Genomic DNA, 24,613 nt, shown 5'->3' on the forward strand with positions numbered 1-24,613 from the left:
TGAAAAAAATAAAATACTTAGGAATATATCAACCTAAAGAAACTAAAGACCTATATATAGAAAACTATAAAACACTGGTGAAAGAAATCAAAGAGGACACTAATAGATGGAGAAATATACCATGTTCATGGATTGGAAGAATCAATATAGTGAAAATGAGTATACTACCCAAAGCAATTTATAGATTCAATGCCATCCCTATCAAGCTACCAACAGTATTCTTCACAGAGCTAGAACAAATAATTTCACAATTTGTATGGAAATACAAAAGACCTTGAATAGCCAAAGCAATCTTGAGAAAGAAAAATAGAACTGGAGGAATCAACCTGCCTGACTTCAGGCTCTCTTACAAAGCGACAGTCATCAAGACAGTATGGTACTAGCACAAAGACAGAAATATAGATCAATGGAACAAAATAAAAAGCCCAGAGATAATTCCATGCACATATGGACACCTTATCTTTGACAAAGGAGGCAAGAATATACAATGGATTAAAGACAATCTCTTTAACACGTGGTGCTGGGAAAACTGGTCAACCACTTGTAAAAGAATGAAACTAGAACACTTTCTAACACCATACACAAAAATAAACTCAAAATGGATTAAAGATCTAAATGTAAGACCAGAAACTATAAAACTCCTAGAGGAGAATATAGGCCAAACACTCTCCGACATACATCACAGCAGGATCCTCTATGACCCACCTCCCAGAATACTGGAAATAAACAAATAGGACCTAATTAAACGTAAAACCTTCTGCATAACAAAGGAAACTATAAGCAAGGTGAAAAGACAGCCTTCAGAATGGGAGAAAATAATAGCAAATGAAGCAACAGACAAACAACTAATCTCAAAAATATACAAGCAACTGCTATAGCTCAATTCCAGAAAAATAAATGACCCAATCAAAAAATGGCCAAATAACTAGACATTTCTCCAAAGAAGATATACAGATGGCTAACAAACACATGAAAAGATGTTCAACATCACTCATTATCAGAGAAATGAAAATCAAAACCACAATGATGTACCACTTCACGCCAGTCAGAAAGGCTGCAATCCAAAAGTCTACAAGCAATAAATGCTGGAGAGGGTGTGGAGAAAAGGGAACCCTCTTACTCTGTTGGTGGGAATGCAAACTAGTCCAGCCACTATGGGGAACAGTGTGGAGATTCCTAAAAAAACTGGAAATAGAACTGCCATACGCCCCAGCAATCCCACTGCTGGGCATACACACTGAGGAAACAAGAATTTAAAGAGACATGTGTACCCCAATGTTCATTGCAGCACTATTTATAAAAGCCAGGACATGGAAGCAACCTAGATGTCTATCAGCAGATGAATGGATAAGAAAGCTGTGGTACATATACACAGTGGAGTATTACTCAGCCATTAAAAAGAATACATTTGAATCAGTTCTAATGAGGTGGATGAAACTGGAGCTTATTATACAGAGTGAAGTAAGCCAGAAAGAAAACACCAATACAGTATGCCAACGCATACATATGGAATTTAGAAAGATGGTAACAATAACCCTGTATACGAGACAGCAAAAGAGACATTGATATACATAGAACAGTCTTTTGGACGCTGTGGGAGAGGGAGAGGGTGGGATGATTTGGGAGAATGGCATTGAAACTTGTATAATATCATATATGAAACGAATCACCAGTCCAGGTTTGATGCACGATACTGGATGCTTGGGGCTGGTGCACTGGGACGACCCAGAGGGGTTGTATGGTGACGGAGGAGGGAGGTGGGTTAAGGACAGGGAACACATGTATACCTGTGGCGGATTATTTTGATATATGGCAAAACCAATACAATATTGTAAAGGTAAAAAATAAAATTAAAAAAATTTAAAAAAAAAAGCATATTCCATTAGCACCAGAAGCGAGGTTGGGTAGCTGAGCACCCAGGTCAGAGACATCCTGTCTGCTGGTGTCTCCAGTCTCTGGTCTCCTTGCACAAGTCTCTATGTGCCGGATACGTGTTGGAGCCTTTGCAGCAGGACGACAAGGCCCTGCCTTCACAGGGCTCCTGTTCTCATGGGGAGGATGTGACAAAGAAGGTGACATCCTTGCTTCCCTGAGGAGCTGGTGCCTCATGGGGTCTGAGTGACATGATCTTGGTGGCCACAGAGTCACCTGGGGGAGGGGGTCTGAGACAGGGGGTCTTGAGGAAGGAGCTACCTGGCAGGTTGGAGGAATAGCAGGAAGACCAGGGAGTCTGTGGAAAGTGAGCAGGGGCATGAGCGGGAGCTGGTCTCCAGGCAGTGGGCAGCAAGCCCAGAAGTGGGATGGAAGTCTTGGATCTTCCAGAGCAGAGGAGGGATGTGGCCTGATGTGGGAGTTAAGAGATTTCTCTGATGGTCACTGGAAGGGTGACCAAGCAGTTAGGAGTCTTAGTAAAGCTGAGAAGATAGAAGTGTGGGCTCAGGCTAGAGTATCCATTTCTAGAGCTGCCGTAACCAAGTACCTCAAGCTGGGTGACTTAAAACAAAAGAAGTTTATTGTCGCCCTGTTCTGGAAGCTTCAAGTCCCAAATCCAGGTGCTGGCAGGCCCGGCTCTCCCTGAAGGCTCCAGGGGAGAATCCTTCCCTCCAGCCTCTGGTGTTCACCGGCCTTCCTAGGTGTTCCTTGGCTTCCAGTTGCAGTGCTGTGGTCTCTGCCTCTGATGTCACATGGTCATTGTCCCCGTGTCAGTCTGGGTCTCTTCTGTTCTCATAGCAACATCAGTCTTACTGGCCTTAGGGTCACCCTGCTCCACTGTGATCTCATCTTAACTCGGTTACATCTGCAAAGACTCTATACAAATAAGGTCATGTTCACAGGTGTCATGTTTGAACGCATCGTTTTGAGGAGGAGGCACCATCCCACCCACAACTCCTAGCATGACTAGGGGTGGGATGGAGATTAGTGAGAAGCTTTCAGACTTGGTGGTCATTTGATGCTTCATTCCTTGGCTCATTTACCTCTGGGTCTCAGCACCTTTGTTGTTAACCTATGAATGCTCCACAAGCCCTTGGTCAGATCCCTGATTTTTGAAATGAATCTCTGCTCCAAGAAAGATTATTAAAATACAGAACCCCTGCCTCTCTGGAAGCACTTCCATGTGTTAACTCCTCTCCACTCCTCTAGAAGTGGGGGGAGGGGCTAAGGTTTCTCAAGCTTGAGAGCAGTTGATTTCATGTGCAGAGGGGGTGATTCTAGCGTGTAAACCCATGTTGACAGTGCAGTGTTATGAGCACAGGATCAGTGGCAGGGGAATAACCTATTTAGCCAGTCCCTAGATATTTTGGGGTCCCCTTATTGCTTCCTTTGAGGACACTACACCCAATTTTAGTACTCACAAAACAGCTATTTGCCCCCTGGTGAGCACCCCTGCATGAGTTGGGGTTCATCTTTACTGTTTGTTTGGTCCCTCTGTTCACAGCAGATGGGGAATGGCTGTCCTTTCATCCCCCCAAGAATTGTCAATGCTTGACCATTGAGTGAAATTTCTATCTTTATACCACCAGTCATTTCATTGCGCATACATATTACAAATTTGATGTGGTGATTTCATTAAAGAGGTGTGTGAATTTTGCCTCCCGAGTGGAACAAGACCTGATATATCCTGCATAATTTTCTAGTTTTTCAGTATCAGATGGTACCCAAAGGCTTCCCTGCATTTCTCCCAGTAGACCCCCTCAGGGGAGAGGGTGAGAGGGGTCCCAGCGAGGGTCCTGGCCAGTTCCCTCCACTTGAGCTGCCTTAACCACAGCTGCTTTCATTTGATGTGTTTTGCATGCTGAGATTTTTTTTTTTTTTCCCCCTGATGTTTTTTTTGCTACTGAGTGAATAAGCTGAGTCTGGTTTCATGGGGTCAGAAAATAGCAAAACGTCTGCACATTATTTTATGTGACTTTGTAAGGGAGGGAAACTGCAAGGAAGTGTCACGTGTGTTCAAAGAAAATTATTTGATTGGATGTAGCTTAAGCAATTACCTGATTTGGGGAAGCCTAGTTGGCTGCTTGTGGTTGGTTGTTCCTAAGTTTTTTCTCGGATCTGAGTACATTGATTCTGGCTTAGGTTTTGGTTTGTGGGCACAGACCTCCAAGGCTTCAGAGCCACCCCAGCCCCATGACTTCCTTGTTTAATTACTTTAAAAAGTGGAATATTGAATTTTCAGTTGGGAACTTGCTGAGTGTGTGGGGGCAGTTGTAGAGACCATGGAGAGGCCTCTCATGGATTTTCTGTCCAGGGCTGGTTTCTATTATCCCCGCCAGGCACATGATAGTGTGACAGTGACAGTGGTCAGTGAAGATTTAATGAGAGACTCTTACCTGTATGCAGATGTACTTGTGCCCACCTCTGGGTTAAGTTTAAATTTCTTTCCTGGAATTGTCACATGAGGCTTCTCTCAATTCCCATGTTGTCTAAAAAGACTATGCTGATCCTGCCACCAACCTCCATGCTTCTTCCTTCCCTACGTGCCCATGGTAGTCGTGTCAACGGCCTCCATTTTTAACACATGAGCACACCTTTCTTTCACATCCCCCAGCACCTAACACAGGGATGAGGTTTGGCAGAGAACCCAATTATCAGTTCTGTACTGAGATGACTGAATTAGATTTCTCAACAAGAATTCTAGAACCAGGGATCATTTTTTTCAAGAATGTTAATTTAAGACAAAATAGCTTTTCTTGGTTAGTATTTAGGTTGGTTTAACATTATCAAATATAAATTAATTCCTCTCAACTTTTTATTTCAGGGGATAGTGATAGAAAGAGGAACTTACTCTGAGTTCCTGAAATCCGGGATAGATATTTTTTCCCGTTTTGAGAAGGGGAATGAGCAATCTGCACCATCTCCAGTTCCAGGAACTCCCACTGTGATCTCTGAGTCTTTGGTTCAGTCTCTCCAGTCTCCCAGACGCTCATTGAAAGATGCGGCTCCAGAAGACCAAGAAGTGAGTTTCTCATCCTGCAGTGTGCCCGGGTCTGTCTGCTCTTGGTGGTCTCAAGGACCTTCAGTCTGCTCTGCTCATGACTTCTTCATTTGTCCCAAAGTAGACCCTAAGGTTCCCAAAGTCTTGTTCCATGGAACTGATAGAAGAGCATGAAGGAATCAAGCCTGCTCGGGGTTCCCCTTTGAGTGTAGGATGGAGAATCTTATGGACATCAGCAGTGGGTGCACTGCTATAAATTTCTAAGTGAATGTGGCTCAAACTGATTGAGAAATCTTCAGTTAACCATAGTTACATCCTACTCATGTTGGTTGGCCCCAGTTTCCCTTATACATCCCAAGGCTTAATGTGAAGACCCCCTTAGACTGAGTCCTGCTGTTGCCACGTTAAATCAGCTACTTTTCCTGCATGTTGGAATGTTCTAGCACTCAGGTGACTGATGGTATTATTTTGCCTCAGTGTTAGATGGTTTGTGATAGGTCAGAGATAACATGTGCAAAGGACCTGACACATGGTAGACACTTCAGTGTTAGTTCCCATCCTCCTTTCTTACCCTTCAAGACTGAGAACCACATCTTATCGACCTTGAATCCCAGTGGCCAGGAGAGAGCCGAGGACACACTAGGCTTCTGTGACTCTACAACGCATTCTAAATCCTCCAGAGAGAAATGCACTAGATCCCGCTTAAAAATATACACAGATATTCCTTGATATGCAAACCCAGGAGCCTGGAATGATTCTGATTCATTTTCTAAACTCAAGAATCACTCTCTGAAATTTAGGAACTAAATAGATTCAGATCATATGCTTGCAACGTGCTATGTAACTCTAACTCTCTGTGAACTCAGTTTACTGTATTTGGCTAGTGTTTTGAGTCCCAAGTATGTTTTATGTTTCTATCATTGAATGACACAAGTCATCTGGAGGGATACATTAGCTCCATATCATTTTGTGTGTTATTTTAGAGGAAGTTTCTGCATTTATACATTAATTGATTTTGTTGTGTGTGTGTTGAGAGTCATGTTCTATTTTAAGGAAAGCTCCCCAACAGTGAATAACCTCATGTGAATGATGTTTGATTATTTCTCATAGATTCCTATGAGTGGGATGGCTGGGTCCAAGGGTAAACACATATGTGGTTTGGCCAGATATTCCCACACCCTTCTCTATAGGAGATAGACCATCCTGCACTCCTATCAGTGTATGAGATATGTCTGTTTCCCACAGCTTTGCAGAGGAGGACATTGTTGAACTCTTGAAATTTGGGGTTCATTTTCATTTTATTTTTCTCAATATAAATGTATTTATTTTAATGGGAGGCTAATTACTTTACAATATTGTATTGGTTTTGCCATACATCAACATGAATCTGCTACAGGTATACACGTGTTCCCCATCCCGAAACCCTCTCTCTCCTCCCTCCCTATACCATCCTTCTGGGTCGTCCCAGTGCACCAGCCCCAAGCAACCAATATCATGCATCGAACTTGGACTGGTGATTTGTTTCATATATGATATTATACATGTTTCATTGCCATTCTCCCAAATCATCCCACCCTCTCCCTCTCCCACAGAGTCCAAAAGACTGTTTTTACATCTGTGTCTCTTTTGCTGTCTCGCATACAGGGTTATTGTTACTATCTTTCTAAATTCCATATATATGCATTAGTATACTGTATTGGTGTTTTTCTTTCTGGCTTACTTCACTCTGTATAATAGGCTCCAGTTTCATCCACCTCATTAGAACTGATTCAAATGTATTCTTTTTAATGGCTGAGTAATACTCCATTGTGTATATGTACCACAGCTTTCTTATCCATTCATCTGCTGATGGACATCTAGGTTGCTTCCATGTCCTGGCTTTTATAAACAGTGCTGCAATGAACATTGGGGTACACATGTCTCTTTAAATTCTTGTTTCCTCAGTGTGTATGCCCAGCAGTGGGATTGCTGGGGCATTTGGCAGTTCTATTTCCAGTTTTTTTAGGAATCTCCACACTGTTCTCCATAGTGGCTGGACTAGTTTACATTCCCACCAATAGTGTAAGAGGGTTCCCTTTTCTCCACACCCTCTCCAGCATTTGTTGCTTGTAGACTTTTGGATCACAACCATTCTAACTGGCATGAAGTGATACCTCATTGTGGTTTTGATTTGCATTTCTCGGATAATGACTGCTGAGGTTCATTTTTTAAAAATTCCATTTCTCACTGCTCTTTTTCCCTTTTAGACTGAGAATATACAGGTTGTACTACCTCTAGAGTGCCATTTGAAAGGAAAAGTTGGTTTTAAGACCTTTAAGAATTACTTCACAGCTGGTGCTCACTGGCCTGTCATCATCTTCCTTATTCTAGTAAACATAGCAGCTCAGGTATGTAAGGGAGTTTATTTTGATTTGTTCACTCAGTTATTTATATTGTATTTTATAATTATTTTAATATATTTGTATTAAGAGATTTATCTCAAAGACTTGGCTCATGCAGTTGTGGGCCTAGCTTGGTGAATGTGAAATCAGAAAGGCAGGCCTGCAGACTGAAACCTCAGATGGGAGCTGACCCTGATATCTTGAGACAGAATTTCTTCCTCCTCCAGGAAGCCTCAGATTTTGCTCTTAGGGCCTTTGTCTGACTGGATGAGGCAACCACAGTATTGAGAGTGATCTCCTCTATTTAGGTTCTGATGATGGATGTGAGCCACATTCACAAAATACCTTCACAGCAACATCTAGATGAGTATTTAATTGAATCACTTGAGACTGGCGCAACCAAGCTGACACCCAGAACTGACCATCACTGTACCTGACAAGCTTTTTGCTTTCCAAAATCCCAACATTTGTTTTGTTATTACTGACTTTGGAGTCCACTTGGATTTGCATTGAAGTACATTATATTTGGGGAGCAAAGTCTTCTAGGGAAAAGGGGATTTCTTTTAAATATATTAACATGTAAGATGCCCTCCCCTGACCTGTGGTCCTCTGGGGTGTGGGGCTTGGCACAGACCTGAGCTGGAAGGAGCATCTCCATGTTCTGGAGCCTTTCTGTCCCCCATCCTAGTGAGCAGGGTGTGAGGCTCAGTGATGTCAATGTCTGAGTGACTGCTGTTTCCTGCTCCAGGTTGCCTACATCCTGCAGGATTGGTGGCTTGCATTCTGGTGAGTGATTTCTGGCCTGACCCAAAGAGCTGTGAAGTCTACACGAAGCCTCACTTTCCCACAGAGTCAGGGGGGGAGATGGGGCTTGTTCAGCCTCCTCTTCTGACCCTCACGTAGTTTCCCTGAAGAAAGATGAAAGTTACTGTGGGTGGTATTGATCCCCCTGTGGTCTCTCCCCATGTCCCTCCCTTCAGCAGCTTCTTTATAGAAAAAAAATTTTTTTTGAACTTTTAATATTGTATTGGGAAGTGGCTGATTAACAATGTTGTGATCGTTTCTTTTGAATAGTGAAGGGACGCAACCATACATATACATTTATCCATTCTCCCGCAAACTTCCCTCCTGTCTGCCACATAACATTCAGCAGAGTTCCATGTGTTATACAATAAGTCCTTGTTGGTTACCTGTTTTAAATCTAGCAGTTTGTGCATGACCATCCAAACTCTCTAACTGTCCTTCCCCTCGGCAACCACAAGTTCATTTTCTAAGTCTGTCTTCACAGAAAATTTTGAAAACTGAAAGTCGTGATTCATATTTTTCCAGCATAATATACATTTCTTGAGTTGAGGTCATTTTTTGGTGATATCTGTGTAAACTCTATGTATATCTATAGTGTAATATTTTAAATTTTCTGTTCCATAGGGCGAATGTACAAAGTGACCTGTATTTTGGGGGATATTTGAAAGAAGATGAAGATGTAGTATTTGTGCTGAACTGGTACTTAAGAGTTTATTCAGGTAAATTTGAGTCATCTGCTCTAGAATACCAGAGTTTAAGGTGCTTACAATGAGTCTGTGTGAGCAACGAGGGCTTTCAGAGTAATTCAGTAATGTCTTAATAGATTAAATATCTGAATTGCATTTACTCTGTGAATTAATTAGAATAATTATTTTAAAAATCTACTAGGGGTTGCATAGAGTCGGACACGACTGAAGTGACGTAGCAGCAGCAGCAGAAGAAGAAAAATTTGGATGAAGACTCTTAACTTGTTCCATAATGAATTTTTGTACTTAAGCCAGGATTGCATATTGAGAAAATCAGCCACTGGAAATATGTAGCTACTATGTATTCTAGTAGGTGCTTTAGCTAAATCTTATAACATTATATGGATGGGCAGATCAGATCAGATCAGATCAGTTGCTCAGTCGTGTCTGACTCTTTGCAACCCCATGAATCCCAGCACACCAGGCCTCCCTGTCCATCACCAACTCCAGGAGTTCACTGAAACTCACGTCCATCGAGTCAGTGATGCCATCCAGCCATCTCATCCTCTGTCGTCCCTTTCTCCTCCTGCCCCCAATCCCTTCCAGCATCACAGTCTTTTCCAATGAGTCAACTCTTCACATGAGGTGGCCAAAGTACTGGAGTTTCAGCTTTAGCATCATTCCTTCCAAAGAAATCCCAGGGCTGATCTCCTTCAGAATGGACTGGTTGGATCTCCTTGCAGTCCAAGGGACTCTCAAGAGTCTTCTCCAACACCACAGTTCAAAAGCATCAATTCTTTGGTGCTCAGCCTTCTTCACAGTTCAACTCTCACGTCCATACATGGCCACAGGAAAAACCATAGCCTTGACTAGACGAACCTTTGTTGGTAAAGTAATGTCTCTGCTTTTGAATATGCTATCTAGGTTGATCATAACTTTCCTTCCAAGGAGTAAGTGTCTTTTAATTTCATGGCTACAGTCAACACCTGCAGTGATTTTGGAACCCAAAAAAATAAAGTCTAACACTGTTTCCACTGTTTCCCCATCTATTTCCCATGAAGTGGTGGGACCAGGTGCCGTGATCTTCATTTTCTGAATGTTGAGCTTTAAGCCAACTTTTTCACTCTCCACTTTCACTTTCATCAAGAGGCTTTTGAGTTCCTCTTCACTTTCTGCCATAAGGGTGGTGTCATCTGCATATCTGAGGTTATTGATATTTCTCCCGGCAATCTTGATTCCAGCTTGTGTTTCTTCCAGTCCAGCGTTTCTCATGATGTACTCCGCATATAAGTTAAATAAACAGGGTGACAATATACAGCCTTGACGAACTCCTTTTCCTATTTGGAACCAGTCTGTTGTTCCATGTCCAGTTCCAACTGTTGCTTCCTGACCTGCATACAAATTTCTCAAGAGGCAGGTCAGGTGGTCTGGTATTCCCATCTCTTTCAGAATTTTCTGCAGTTTATTGTGATCCACACAGTCAAAGGCTTTGGCATAGTCAATAAAGCAGAAATAGATGTTTTTCTGGAACTCTCTTGCTTTTTCTATGATCCAGCGGATGTTGGCAATTTAATCTCTGGTTCCTTTGCCTTTTCTAAAACCAGCTTGAACATCAGGAAGGGGATTACAAATGAATTCCACCCTATGGTTCAGGTTGTTCCAATTCTTTCTGAATAAACAGACTTGTATTGATCTTGGATGAAATCCTCTGGCTGCATGGGCCATAAAAAAAGCATTATTCCCTCCCAGGTATGCAAAGCTCCTCTTTCCACACTGCTCATCTCTTGGGCTTCACTAATAACTTGAGAAGCTAAGCAGGGGAAGTCCAGTGTCTGGAATTAGGATTCCTTCTCTTTCTTACCCTTAGATTACAGTGTTCCCTCCTCCCCAACTGTGTGATTAATTCAAAATTTGGCTTGCCAGACTAATATTCACTATTAACATGAATTTCTCTATTCACAATAATATTTAGAATATATATAGTAAAGCATTACATACTATTTAAAGGATGTCTTTAACAAAAATTTTAAATGCTTTCTTTATCCATTCATCTGTTGATGGACATTTAGGTTGCTTCCATGTCCTAGCTTTTGTAAATAGTGTTGCTATGAACACTGGGGTGCATGTGTCTTTTTGAATTATGATTTTCTCAGGGTATATGCCCAGTAGTGGGATTTCTGGGTTGTATGGTAGTTCTATTTTCAGTTTTTTAAGGAACCTCCATACTGTTCTCCATAGTGACTGTAGCAATTTACATTCCTACTAACAGTGCAATAAGATTCCCTTTTTCCACACCTTCTCCAGCATTTATTGTTTGTATATTTTTTGATGAGAGCATTATGACTGGTGTGAGGTAATACTTTATTAAAGTTTTGATCTGCATTTCTCAAATAACAATATTGAGCATCTTTTCATGTCCCTCTTGACCATCTGTATGTCTTCTTTGGAGAAAGGTCTATATAGGTCTTCTGCCCATTTTTTGATTGGTTTTTTTTTTCTTTTTTTATATTAAGCTGCATGAGTTGTTTGTATATTGTGGAGATTAACACCTGGTCAGTTACTTATTTTGTAATTATTTTCTCCCATTCTCAGGGGTGTCTTTTCATCTCATTTATGGTACATATAGACACTGGATCGGGGGAGGGGGGCTCTCCGGTTAGCTCAAATGGTAAAGAATATGTCTGCAAAGATGGAGACTTGAGTTTCATCCCTGGGTCAGGAGGAGCTCCTGGATAAGGGAGTGGCAACCCACTCCAGTATTCATGCTTGGAGAATTCCATGGACAGAGGAGCCTGGCAGGCTACAATCCATTGGGTTGCAAAGAATTGGACAGGACTGAGTGACTAACACACATGTAAACTGGAATGTTACTTATCCACAGAAAGGAATGAAATTGGGTCATTTGTGAGATGTGGATGGACCTAGAGTCTGTCACACAAAGTAAAGTAAGTCAAAAAGAGAAAACACACACAAAAAATACTTGTATTAATGCATACATTTGGAATCTAGCCTCTTCACGTATCACTGCCTTATCATGGTGAAGGGGCTTGTGTAACTCAATGAAACAATGAGCTATGCCATGTAGGGCCACCTAAGACGGATGGATCATAGTGGAGAGTTCTGACAAAATATAATCGACTGGAGGAGAGAATGGCAAACCACTCCATTGTACTAGCCATAAGGAACCCATGAACTGCACAAAAAGGCAAGAAGATATGACACCAAAAGACTAGCCCCCCAGGTCAGAAGGTGTCCAATAAGCTACTGGGGAAAAGCAGAAGACAACTACTAATTTTCTGAGTCATAGAGAAAGCAAGGAATTTCCAGAACAACATCTACCTCTGTTTCACTATCTAAGCTAAAGCCTTTGACTGTGTTTATCATAACAAACTATGGAAAACTATTAAAGAGATTGGAATACCAGACCATCTTACTTGTCTCCTGAAAAACCTGTATGCAGATCAAGAAGCAACAGTTAGAAACCTGTATGGAACAGCTGATTGGTTCAGGATTGAGAAAGGAGTACAACAAGGTTGTTTATTGTCACTCTGTTTATTTAACTTAAACATAGAGCACATCTTGTGAAATGCTGGGGTAGATGGCTTACAAGCTAGAATCAAGATTGCTGGAGGATATCAACCTCAGATATGTGGGTGATAGCACTCTAATGTCAGAAAGCAAAAAGGAACTAAAGAGCCTCTTGATGAGGGTGAAGAACGAGGGTAAAAAAGCCAACTTAAAGCTGAATATTAAAAAAAACTAAGATCATGCATCTAGTCCCATCACTTCATGCAAACAGAAGGGGAAAATGTGGGGTCAGTGACAGATTTCCTCTTCTTGGGCTCTAAAGTCACCGCAGATGGTGACTGCAGCCATGGAATTAGAAGACAATTGCTTCTTGGCAGGAAAGCTATGACAAACCTCTACAGTGTGTTAAAAAGCAGAAACATCACTTTGCCAACAAAGGTCTGTATACTCAAGGCTATATCCTTTCCAGTAGTCATGCACGGATGTGAGAGCTGGACAATAAAGAAGGCTGAGCACTGAAGAATTGATGCTTTAGAACTGTGGCTCTAGAGAAGACTTGAGATTGAGAGTCCCTTGGACAGCAGGGAGATCAAACCAGTCAGTCTTAAAGGAAATCAACCCTAAATACTCATTGGAAGTACTGATGCTGAAGCTGAAGCTCCAATACTTTGGCTTCCTGATGTAAGCATCTGACTCACTGGAAAAGACCCTGATGCTGGGTCTTTTGGTTGAAGGCAGAAGGACAAGAAGGTGACAGAGGATGAGCTGGTTGGATGGCATCACCAATTCATGAACTTGGGCAAACTCTGGAAGATGGTGAGGGACAGAGAAGCCTGGTGTGCTGCAGTCAATGGGGTTATGAAGTGTTGGACGCGACTTGGCAACTGAACAAACAACAACAGCAACATGGAATCTAGAAAAAGGGTACAGATGATCCTATTTGCAGGGGATGACTAGAGTCGTAGTTGTAAAGAATAGATGTGTGGACACAGAGCAGGAATGGGGAGGTGAGGGAAATAAATTGAAAGATTAGGATTGACATATACACACTACCATGTGTAAAACAGATAGCTAGTGGGAAGCTGCTATGTTGCACAAGGTGCTTAGCTCAGTGCTCTGCAATGACCTAGAGGAGAGGGATGGGGGCAAGGGAGGTCCAAGAGGGAAGGGATGCATGTATACATATAGCTGACTTACTTTATTGAACAGCAGAAACTAACACAGCATTGTAAAGCAACTATACCCCAATATATTTTTGTAAATAAGTAAAAATTTAAATATCCTCACAGGAAATGCTTGTGAAAGCTTTCTGCAAAGAGTAAGTTATGTAAAAATCCACTCATTGAAATTTGGTATTTATTTTATTAATCACTTGATAAGAAGTTTGAATCTACCAGCTGTTTACCTTCTGAATTGGTGGACAATGAGGCCTTAAAGAAGAAGGAAGGGATTCTGTTACACATTCATATAGGATTGTGGGCTAAGGCAAATGCCTGTTGGTGGAATTCAGGAATTTAAGCAGCTGTCAGTATTTAAATAACACTGATATGGCAGATAAATGGAAAAAAGTACTTGATGGAATATATATTGCTTAAGTTATCTCCATTCAATATAGCATTGTGAGTTGAAGAGATGTTTGGAGGGCTATTTTTATTTTTATATGCATAGTAGTGCTCATTTATATCATTGATAATACATAAATTTAAATGATTAATTTATTTATAAATGCTTTGGGGTGCTATTAAATAGTGAGAGATTAGTTTATTTTGTTTAGATTATCTCATGTCAAAATATAATTTGTAGTTTCTTGCAGTTCAGTTATTTAAGAGATTGTCCACTTGCAACCTAACATGGTATTTTCATGTTCTTTATATCTACTTGGGCATAGAAGTAGCTACTTTATTTTTAATATTTTTAATTTTTATTAATTTTTATTATACTTGCTTTCCAATGTTGTGTTAGTTTCTGTTGTACAGCCAAGTGAACCATTGAACATATATCCTTTTTTTGGATTTCCTTCCCAATTAGGTCACCACAGAGAATTAAGTAGAGTTCCCTTGTAAATTGCAAGGAAATGGTAGATCATTTCTCCTTTTCCCCGTTAATTCATGTGCTGGTAGCAAAACATTGGAGAAGGGAATGGCAACTCACTCCAGTATTCTTGTCTGGAAAATTCCATGCTTAGAAGAGCCTGGGGGCTACAGTCCATGGTGTTGCAAAGAGTATGACTTGCCTGAGCAACTAACACTTTCATTTTTACCAAAGCATACCTTTCTTTCAAATTATGGGACATGTTGTAAATAATGAGATTTGAAATGTGGAGAAAGGAAGATCTGCTAGTTGTATAATTATCTGTCTTATAAGTTTTATTAGAACTTGTAATTGAATTAGGCAAGCCTAGAATCAAGCTGCAGTTTACACATTTTCCCCCATGTTGTTTCCATTTAGTGGGAGGAAAACAGTGATTTTTATATTTTTCTTTTAAATGTATTTTTAAAGCATTAAAATCTTACAGAATTTACTTTATATATATATATTTTTTAATTCTGTATATATGTAAATCTCTATATGAATTTTATTTATAGAATAAAATGCACAGTATCTTTTTAAACTGCCTGCCATGCTTTAGCATGCTTAAGGATCAGACAGAGATCTTGTGCTGAGTGATGTTTCTTTATTTCAGGGTTAACTGTGTCTACTGTCCTTTTTGGTATCACAAGGTCTCTGTTGATATTCTGCATCCTTGTTAATTCTTCACAAACTTTGCACAAGATAATGTTGGAGACCATTTTAAGAACTCAGGTATTGTTCTTCCATATAAATCCAATAGGTAAGTCAGACACCAAATTTCTTAATGAATATGTCTTGTTAACACATTACATGCCTATTTACATTTTCATATTTGAAAATGGAAGAGATGCCTGGAAGAAAATCACTGTGTATGTTTATTCATTTTCTACAAAAATCTTCACAAATAATTTTCCTAACAGAGAATATCTGAATATAGGAGCATATAAGCCTTTATTCCAATTTATGCATGTCTGTAAAAATATATGAATGTTTACTTTGCAGGATGATTTAGGAGTCCAATGAAACACCCAACAAATGATGAAAATGTGTTGAAATGTTTTTGACTAGTTGTTAAAATGTTGGCTGTGTTACATAATGTTAAGCTAACTAGGAAGGACCATCTTCCAGGAATGTCTCTACAGAAGACAAGCTGTGTGTTTCTTTCTTTCATTGCCCATTCATTTCTAGAACCACAGAGCTCTGACATGCACTCATATTTTGAGTTTTACCTAAATGGTAATGTAAAATTAATTAAAATACAAGATCAGTGAAATGTAAGCATCCTCTTCAATAAAATTAACTGTCTAGTTTTACAATGGACTTTTGATTACATTAAAGATGTCTTGTGGTACCTAGCAGGAGGATCTTCATTATTAAGTAAGAAACACTCTTACTTAGGTTGGTTTCCCAACCTTACTTAGGAAGGTTTCCAGTGGTTGGTTCCTATACCCTGAGGCCTTCCACCTGTCTTGCTTCTGAAGGTGGCCTCCTGCCCTGGGTTTCTATGAAGAGCTAGTTCATCAGCACACATACCACTCTGCTCAGTTGGTTAGACTTGTGCTGAGGCCCAGGGTGGCTTTGCTTTTGCAGGTCATGATTGACAGGGCCTGATGAGGCAAGGATGTGACTGGAGAGAGGACAGCAGTAGCCCTGGCCTGGCCATCAACTAGCTGTGCAATCAAGGCCAAAGTAGGTAGATACTACTGGGCAGGCAAATCTCCAGGCAGGATGTTGTAACGGTTATAAGTATGGACTCTGGAGCCAACTTCCTGAGTTCGGTCCTGGAGATAGTTACTAATAGTAATAGCCAGTTATAGTTATTTTAATACTTATATGTTAGTTATTTAATTTATCTGTGTCTCAGTTTCCTTACCTATAAAATGAGGATACTATTCACATCCTTAGCAATATCTTGATGTTGTGGGCATTAAGCAGGTTAATGTATTCACAGCACTTAGCACAGGATCAGTGCCTAATGAACCTAAGTGAGGATGTTGACATGGTGTCTGGGAAATTCCCCTCCTGTGAAATGGGATTAACCACTGCCCTTCCTGTTTCACAAGACTGTTGTGAGGATTAAATAAGGCTGTTTAGTGCAGCATCTTGTGTACATTTATTCAACACATGTTCTTTAATCCAGGCACTGTAAGGAGAATGGTAAACTTCAGAGGCCCACACAATCACATCTTATTACGAAACTGGAATGAGGAAGTGATTGGAAGTTGTTGCTATTATGGCTGTGAACTAGCTCTACTTTTCCTGCTAATGGGGAACCTACAGTTGTAAATTTGGGAGCATCAAATGGGACTGTTATCAGTTATAATTTATGTTATCACAGCCTCTGAGTGCTTGTGACCACTGTTAACCAGGCTCTTGATGACCTGTAGGCATCTCCAGATGCTGATTTATTATTCAAGGATTTGGAACAAAGTTTAAATCTTTAAGGTCACTAATCCTAGAGCAGCAGGCATACCAGTGTGTATCTTGTCTCCCGCTCCTGTGTCTATTATCAGAACTTCATCCCTTCAAGAAAATAGAAGCTCAAATAAGTACAGCAAAGTTAGGCCCTAAGGTTTAGGGGCATCGGTTTTTTACTTTTTTAGTAGTATATTAAATTTAATTCTTTCCTGTGTTTATTTTCAAATGTAGAATTTGTGATAGATTGTTTATAGTGTCTGTTTCTGGTATGTGATGGCATGAAGAGAGAACCACGTAGAGTGGTATTACTTGTTACCAAGTTCAAGCTCGCTCTGCTCGCCTCACAACGCTGATAAGTCTTAACAGATGACGTGTTAACGCAAAGGAAAATGACTTTATTTGGAAACTTGGCAGACTTAGAAGATGGCAGACTGATGTCTCAAAATAACCATCTTATTGGAATCTGGATGCTTGGTTCTTTTATAGAACAGAGAGGAGAGGAGGCGAGGAAGTAAAGTCAAAAGGCCATTTATCTTGCACAATAAGAGGGTATTTGTTCATTTTTTTTCTTTTCTGCAGCCATTCACAGGTGGTGAGAGTCAGATTGTCTCCCTGTAAGCTGAAAAAAGCCATTTTCATTTAACATCCAGACAGAAGGGCAGGGTTCCCTGACCAAAGCAATGACCAGCAGTGGTCAAAGAAACACATCCAGCATGGAGTCAAAATTGGCTCCTCCCTGTTACAGTTCCTTTGATTTGCACCTCCCCTGTCTGGGGCCAGTGTCCTGTTCTTTTTCATCCTGAGTCTCCTCAGGGTGCAACACCCTTGCAGGGGTGGCTGCAGAGTCCTGATGGCTACAGCATCCTTTGTTTACTGATGTGACATGTGACATTTTTAGTTTATGCCAGATATTTACTGGAAATTTCCATATCCCCATATTGCAGCCTTAAGGATATACTATTATTATGGATTCTGAGAAGGCAAATAAAATCAATGATAACTGATTCTTAGTCATTTAGTAATATTTCTGTTTTCCTGCCTACATCCCTGTGGTCTTAGATGCTTATTCGTAAGTCTGGGCTTGTCATACCTGGTACACCTCTGAAAACAGTGACTTATTAAGTCAGTAGTAAACTCACAACCTAGAAATGGCCACAATCCAAAATTTCGCAAAATGTGAGGTGCTGCGCGCCATCTGGAGGGAAAAAAATTACAAAGAGGTTATAATTATGTTTATTTAGAAAGTATCACTTGGCAAAATTAATCTTGATAATTAAAGCAAAATTGTTGTGACAATTAGGATTAACTTAGGTATTTTGCAATTGTTTATTTACTGATTTAACACTTGGAGTGAGCCTTAGATGGGATGGCTCTAAAGGGAAGGAACATTCTCAAATCCACCAACTCTTCCTGATACTGCCACAAGATCCCACAATTCTTTTAAAAATCAGGGCTCAGTTTCACTTCCCCACCCATTGCCATTTGGTGGTATTTTTGTTTCTCTTTAGGTATCATCCTATTTTGTCTTTCTTTTTGTCACTGACATTGGCTTATTTTATATGAATTTGTAATATATTAACTTTGTTTTTTTACCGCTAAATTGTGTCCTACTCTTTTATATTCCCATGGACTGCAGCCTACCAGGCTCCTCCATCCATGGGATTTTCCAGGCAAGAGTACTGGAGTGGGGTGCCATTGGGTCTATTGGAGACCTAATAACCTCAATGTATAGAGGTCACCTGGAAAAACACTGAATAAATTTCTCAGGACCAATATTTTTTTAAGGCTATATCTCTGAAAGTCACGATGGAGATCTGTACTGAGTCCCTAGGGAAGCCCAATATATTAAATATTTAATACATATACTTTATTTTTTTTTAAGACTTATTTATTTATTTTTAGTTGCATTGGGTCTTTGTTGTTGCATGTGGGCTTTCTCTAGTTACAGCAAGCAAGGGTTACTGTTCATTGCAGTGACTTGGCTTCTCATTGTGGTGGCTTTTTCAGTTGCAGAGCTCAGGCTCTAGGCACATGGGCTTCAGTAGTTGTGGCGCACAGGCTTAGTTGCTCTGCAGCATGTGGAATCTTCCTGGACCAGGGATTGAACACATGTCCCCTATAATGGGGACACTGTACCACCAGGGAAGACCTGAAATACATATTCTTCAAAAATATTGTTTTTATTTGTTCATGAATTGTTTCTCTTATAGTTCCTATCTGAGGAAATGAGTAATTTCTCATATCCTGTTCTTGCAGGAAGAATTTTGAATCGTTTCACCAAAGACATTGGGCATATGGATGAGTTACTGCCCCTGATATTTCTTGATTTCATCCAGGTAATGTATCAGTCCTGTCAGAGTTCTCACAGGGAAGAGCAGAGTGCCTGTTTCTCAAGGATTTTTCACAGGGGCTGAGGGTGGGCCTTTCAGCCTGGCAGTGTGTCCTGTTATCCTCAGTAAATGCTGTGTTTGTGAGAAAGAGGTGCAGTTCTGATTGGGAGGGTGAATTAACATAAGTAACCCCTGAGGCAAGAGTGTCTACACAGTCACGTCAAGGTTGGTCTGAAACAGTGACATGCTGGGTAAGTGGTTCTCCCTCTGCCTTCCAGGTGTCTGGTGTGGATTCCCTTTACTGTGGGCACATTTCATAATATGGAAATAATACCACTCATGGAAAGATAGCCTAGATTGACAAAATTATGCATTGTATTGGGTTTCCCAAGTGTCTCAGTGGTAAAGAATTCAGCTGCCAATGCAGGAGATGCAAGAGATGTGGATTTGATACCTTGGTTGGGAGGATGCCCTGGAAAAGGAAATGGCAACCCATTTCAGTAGTCTTGCTGAGAACATTCCATGGACAGAGGAGCCTGGTGGGCTATAGTCCATGGGGCTGCAGAGTTGGACACAACAGAGCACGAGCATGATGCATTGTACTCCCACAGGAGACAAGTATTTGTTGCACCATTGTATTTAGATAAAGCCAGGTGTGGTTACTTACAAAGAAAAGATTGGTTAAAAATAGGGTGAAAATAATACTTTAACAAGAACAATGTTATTTAGGTGCTAAGTTATGTCCAACTCTTCTGTGACCGCATGGACTGCAGCCGGCCAAACTCCTCCTTCCATGGGATTTTTCAGGCAAGAATACTGGAGTGGGTTGCCATTTCCTTGTCCAGGGGATATTCCTGACCCAGAGATCAAACTCATGTCTCCTGCGTCTCCTGCATTGCAGACAGATTCTTACCACTGAGCCACCTGGGAATTTCAAGAAGGACAATCAGTTCAGTTCAGTCACTCAGTTGTGTCCAATTCTTTGTGACCCCATGAACTGCAGCATGCCAGGCCTGCCTGTCCATCACCACTCCCTGAGTTTACTCAAACTCATGTCCATTGAGTAGGTGATGCCATCCAACCATCTCATCCTCCTTCGTCCCCTTCTCCTCCTGTAATCTTTCCCAGCATCAAGATCTTTTCAATTGAGTCAGCTCTCTGCATCAGGTGGCCAAAGTATTGGAGTTTCAGCTTCAACATCAGTCCTTCCAATGAACACCCAGGACTGATCTCCTTTAGGATGAACAGGTTTGATATGCCTTGTAGTCCAAGGGACTCTAAAGAGTCTTATTCAACACCACAGTTCAAAAGCATAAGTTCTTCTGTGCTCAGCTTTCTTTATAGTCCAGCTTTCACATCCAATAATGACTGCTGGAAAAACCGTAGCCTTGACTAGATGGCCCTTTGTTGACAAAGTGATGTCTCTGCTCTTTAATATGCTGTCTAGGTTGCTCATAACTTTCCTTCCAAGAAGTAAGCGTCTTTTAATTTCATGGCTGCAATCACCATCTGCAGTGACTTTGGAGCCCAAAAATATAGTCAGCCACTGTTTCCCCATCTATTTGCCATGAAGTGATGAGACCAGATGCCATGATCTTAGTTTTCTGAATGCTGAGTTTTAAGCCAACTTTTTCACTCTCTTCTTTCACTTTCATCAAGAGGTCTTTAGTTCTTCACTTTCTGCCATAAGTGTGGTGTCATCTGCATATCTGGGGTTACTGATATTTCTCCTGGCAATCTTTATTCCAGTTTGTGCTTCATCCAGCCCAGCATTTCTCATTATGTACTCTGCATGTAAGTTAAATAAGCAGGGTGACAATATACAGCCTTGATGTATACTGGTGTATACTTGATGTATACAGCCTTTCCCTATTTGAAACCAGTCAGTTCTTCCATGTCTAGTTCTAACTGTTGCTTCTTGACCTGCATACAGATTTCTCAGGAGGCAGATCAAGTGGTCTGGTGTTCCCATCTCCTTAAGAATTTTGCAAAGTTTATTGTGATCCATACAGTCAAAAGCTTTGGCATAGTCAATAAAGCAGAAGTAGATGTTTTTCTGGAACTCTCTTGCTTTTTTGATGATCCAAATGTTGGCAATTTGATCTCTGGTTCCTCTGCCTTTTCTAAATCCAGCTTGAACATCTGGAAGTTCATGGTTCATGTACTTCATGTTGAAGTCTGGCTTGGAGAATTTAGAGCAAATGTGCGGTAGTTTGAGCATTCTTTAGCATTACCTTTCTTTGGGATTGAAATGAAAACTGACTTTTTCCAGTCCTGTGGCCACTGCTGAATTTTGCAGATTTTTTGGCGTGAGTGCAACACTTTCACAGCATCATCTTTTAGGAGTTGAAATAGCTCAGCAGAAATTCCATCACCTCCACTAGCTTTGTTTGTAGTGATGCTTCCTAAGGTCCACTTTACTTTGCATTCCATAATGTCTGGCTCTAGGTGAGTGATCACACCATCCTGATTATCTGAATAGCAACTTTATTTGGAAACTTGGCAGTCTGAGAAGATGGCAGACTAATGTCTCAAAATAACCATCTTATTGGGGTCCAGATGCCAGGTTCTTTGATAGAACATAGAGGAGAAGAGGTGAAGAAATAAAGTTAAAAGGCCATTTATCTTGCAAATTAGGAGGAGATTCATTTATTTATTTTTTTTCTTTTCTGCAGCCATTCACAGGTGATGACAGTCAGATTGTCTCCCTGTGAGCTGGGAAAAGCCACTTTAGTTTAACATTCAGGCAGAGGGGCAGGGTTCCCTGACAAAAGCTATGCATAGCAATATATGGCTCTAGGTGAGTGATCACACCATCATGGTTATCTGGGTCATGAAGATCTTTTTTTATATAGTTCTTTTCTGTATTCTTGCCACCTCTTCTTAATATCTTCTGCCTCTGTTAGGTCCATACCATTTCTGTCCTTCATCGAGTCCATCTTTGCATGAAATGTTCCCTTGGTATCTCTAATTTTCTTGAAGAGATCTCTAGATGAAAATCATTTCAGGAAATGTCCTTCATTTTGTAGGCATATTTTCTTTTCACGAGTTGATTGCTCAGCCTTAAGGTGTCTTTAAAAAAAGACAATGAGAGAAAGACCTACAGGAATACCCACTATCCAGCCTCTGTCTGTGAACTTGAGGTTTTAAGGAATGATGTTGAGTCATCTTAGATCTCATCCCCACATTTAGTATTGTTGTTCATATGGAGTGTTTTTTGTTTTGTTTTTTTTTTCCTGTTATTTAATTCTGTTTCCATTTCAGTGATTAAGCATGTGGGGAATTTACTTTTTCTTTCCAAGTGTTAATTTTGAAAAAGAAGTGCATGTATCAAAAGCTGCACATAGAAATGCTGCAGTGAACATTTGCCTTCAGGCGGCATAGCCTGTGGGCAATGATTCCACTGTTACCAATGAGAACTAAGCTGAGACTCAGAGGCAGAGAACTTTTATTGCAAAGATGTTTATTTTTCTTTCTCTTCTGTAAACTTATTTTCTAAATGTGTCCTGTTGGATTTAGCTACGTAATTTATCCCCAGAAACAATTTTTTCCTAAAACAGTGTCACGTTTTGATAGTGATTGTGAATTACTTTGAAAGGATTTTGTGAAAGATTCTGTTTCTTTGCTACAGCAAGGTAGGCCAAGGTTGGTTTTCCAGTGTGTGCTTAGAATATTCTGTTGTAATCAAAATTCATAACATATTTTTAGATGACATGTAGATGCTACCTCGGAGAAGGCAATGGCACCCCACTCCAGTACTCTTGCCTGGAAAATCCCATGGATGGAGGAGCCTGGTAGGCTGCAGTCCGTGGGTTGTGAAGAGTTGGACATGACTGAGCGACTTCACTTTCACTTTTCACTTTCATGCATTGGAGAAGGAAATGGCAACCCACTCCAGTGTTCTTGCCTGGAGAATCCCAGGGACGGGGGAGCCTGATGGGCTGCCATCTATGGGGTCACACAGAGTCGGACATGACTGAAGTGACTTAGCAGCAGCAGCAGATGCTACCTGACTTCAGCAGGGAATATTCTCATTGAAGAGGAGAGAATATTCTAGTCGAGCTGTTTTCCAGTCCCTCTTCTACCACTCGTAGTTCACTTATCTTGAAGTTTGGTGGAGGCATCCTGTAGTTCATTAGAAGTAAGAGTCTCCCCTTTGAGATACTGACCTGGGATGAGCATGGAGCCTGTATTTTCCTCACTGAGCAGGCAGTAGTTGAATCTGTGAAAATAACAATATTTCCCAGAGAGAGGGAAGCATTTTAGGACCTAATATCAGAAGCTTATGGAACCCTTGATATTCAGAGAGGAAGCAGAGAGAGAAGGGAAGTACAGAAGGCACATGATGAACAGCAAGGACGAGAGAAGGAGATGCGGTACAGACCCGAGGAAGGACAGGTCTGTTCAGTGCAAACGAGAAGGTGAGTCCGTGGAAACCTGTTGGTTGATTTGAAATCAGGAGGCATCTGATGACCTGAGGAGCAGATTTCAGATGGGAGGAGTTAAAGAGCAAAGGGCTGCAAATCCAGGAGGCATGGAGGGAGTTGAGGTTAAGACAGGCTGGAAGGAGTTTGAATGAATCAGAAGAGAGGCCCATCTGGAATGTAGGAGCTAAGGAGGTGTTGCTAGTTGTTTGAGATTTTAGTTTTTGGGAGGGGAGTATGAGCAATGGTTTGTGGTTTTTCCCTCTCTTCCGTCCTTCCCTTCAACAAGCAAGCATTGAGGCTGTGAGGTACAGGGGGTGACTCACAGGGGTGAGTCAGGCACGAAGCCCTCCCATCATGGGTCTCTTCCAGTCCCCCAGGGAAGGAAGACATCCAGAGATTCACCCCTTGATAGCTTTGGAATCCTAATTGTGGGAGCTCTGTGGAGGAAGTCCTGGAAGGCAAACTGGATGTGGAGGCTGGAGGCAGTTAGGGAGCCTGGTCCAGGAGGTGGCAGAGCTTCTAGGAGGTGACCTTTGATCCCAGATGAGAGGGAAGGCTGCTGCTGTGGATGGTGGGGCTGGAGGTGCTGCTGGTTCCTGTGTGAGAACCAGTCTTTCTATCACCAGCTGAGAGGGGGGGAAGGGAAAAAGGCTGGAAGGGGGTTGTTCAATTTTGTTTTAAAGGAATTAGTTCATGCCGAGTGTTTTCAAACTCATTTATGATGGTTCTGCTTCTCCTTCGTGTATATGATAAACCTTAGATGATTCTTGATCATTTATGTTACTTCTAAAGAGTATATTTCATATACTTTTCCTCATTTAATTCCTTCTCATTCCCATAAATGATAGCTCAGATAATTTATTTAATATTTTGTAATAGTGATGCCAAGTGTGGCTAAAGAAAACCCTGGGTTCTGAGTAGTGGGTCTACACTTCAGGACAGAACATCTACTCAGACAATGTCATTCAGAGACCACATCCCACCAGAAGGCGATCATGGGTTTGTGCACCATCCTGTACACTGACTCTTACAGATA

General features: G+C 41.0%; 1 protein-coding gene across 1 annotated transcript in view; it reads left to right on the forward strand.

Annotated features, from left to right (window-relative positions):
• Positions 1-24,613, forward strand: part of LOC100337053 (ATP-binding cassette sub-family C member 4) — a 1,051,816-nt gene that overhangs the window by 951,600 nt on the left and 75,603 nt on the right. The window contains exons 16-21 of the mRNA XM_059892301.1: positions 4,757-4,954; positions 7,180-7,320; positions 8,063-8,100; positions 8,743-8,837; positions 15,016-15,162; positions 19,077-19,156. Coding sequence (XP_059748284.1) covers positions 4,757-4,954; positions 7,180-7,320; positions 8,063-8,100; positions 8,743-8,837; positions 15,016-15,162; positions 19,077-19,156 — 699 coding nt within the window. The remainder of the gene's footprint in view (positions 1-4,756; positions 4,955-7,179; positions 7,321-8,062; positions 8,101-8,742; positions 8,838-15,015; positions 15,163-19,076; positions 19,157-24,613) is intronic.

This window comes from Bos taurus, chromosome 12 (assembly GCF_002263795.3).
Source record: "Bos taurus isolate L1 Dominette 01449 registration number 42190680 breed Hereford chromosome 12, ARS-UCD2.0, whole genome shotgun sequence".
NCBI classification, from domain to species: domain Eukaryota; kingdom Metazoa; phylum Chordata; class Mammalia; order Artiodactyla; family Bovidae; genus Bos; species Bos taurus.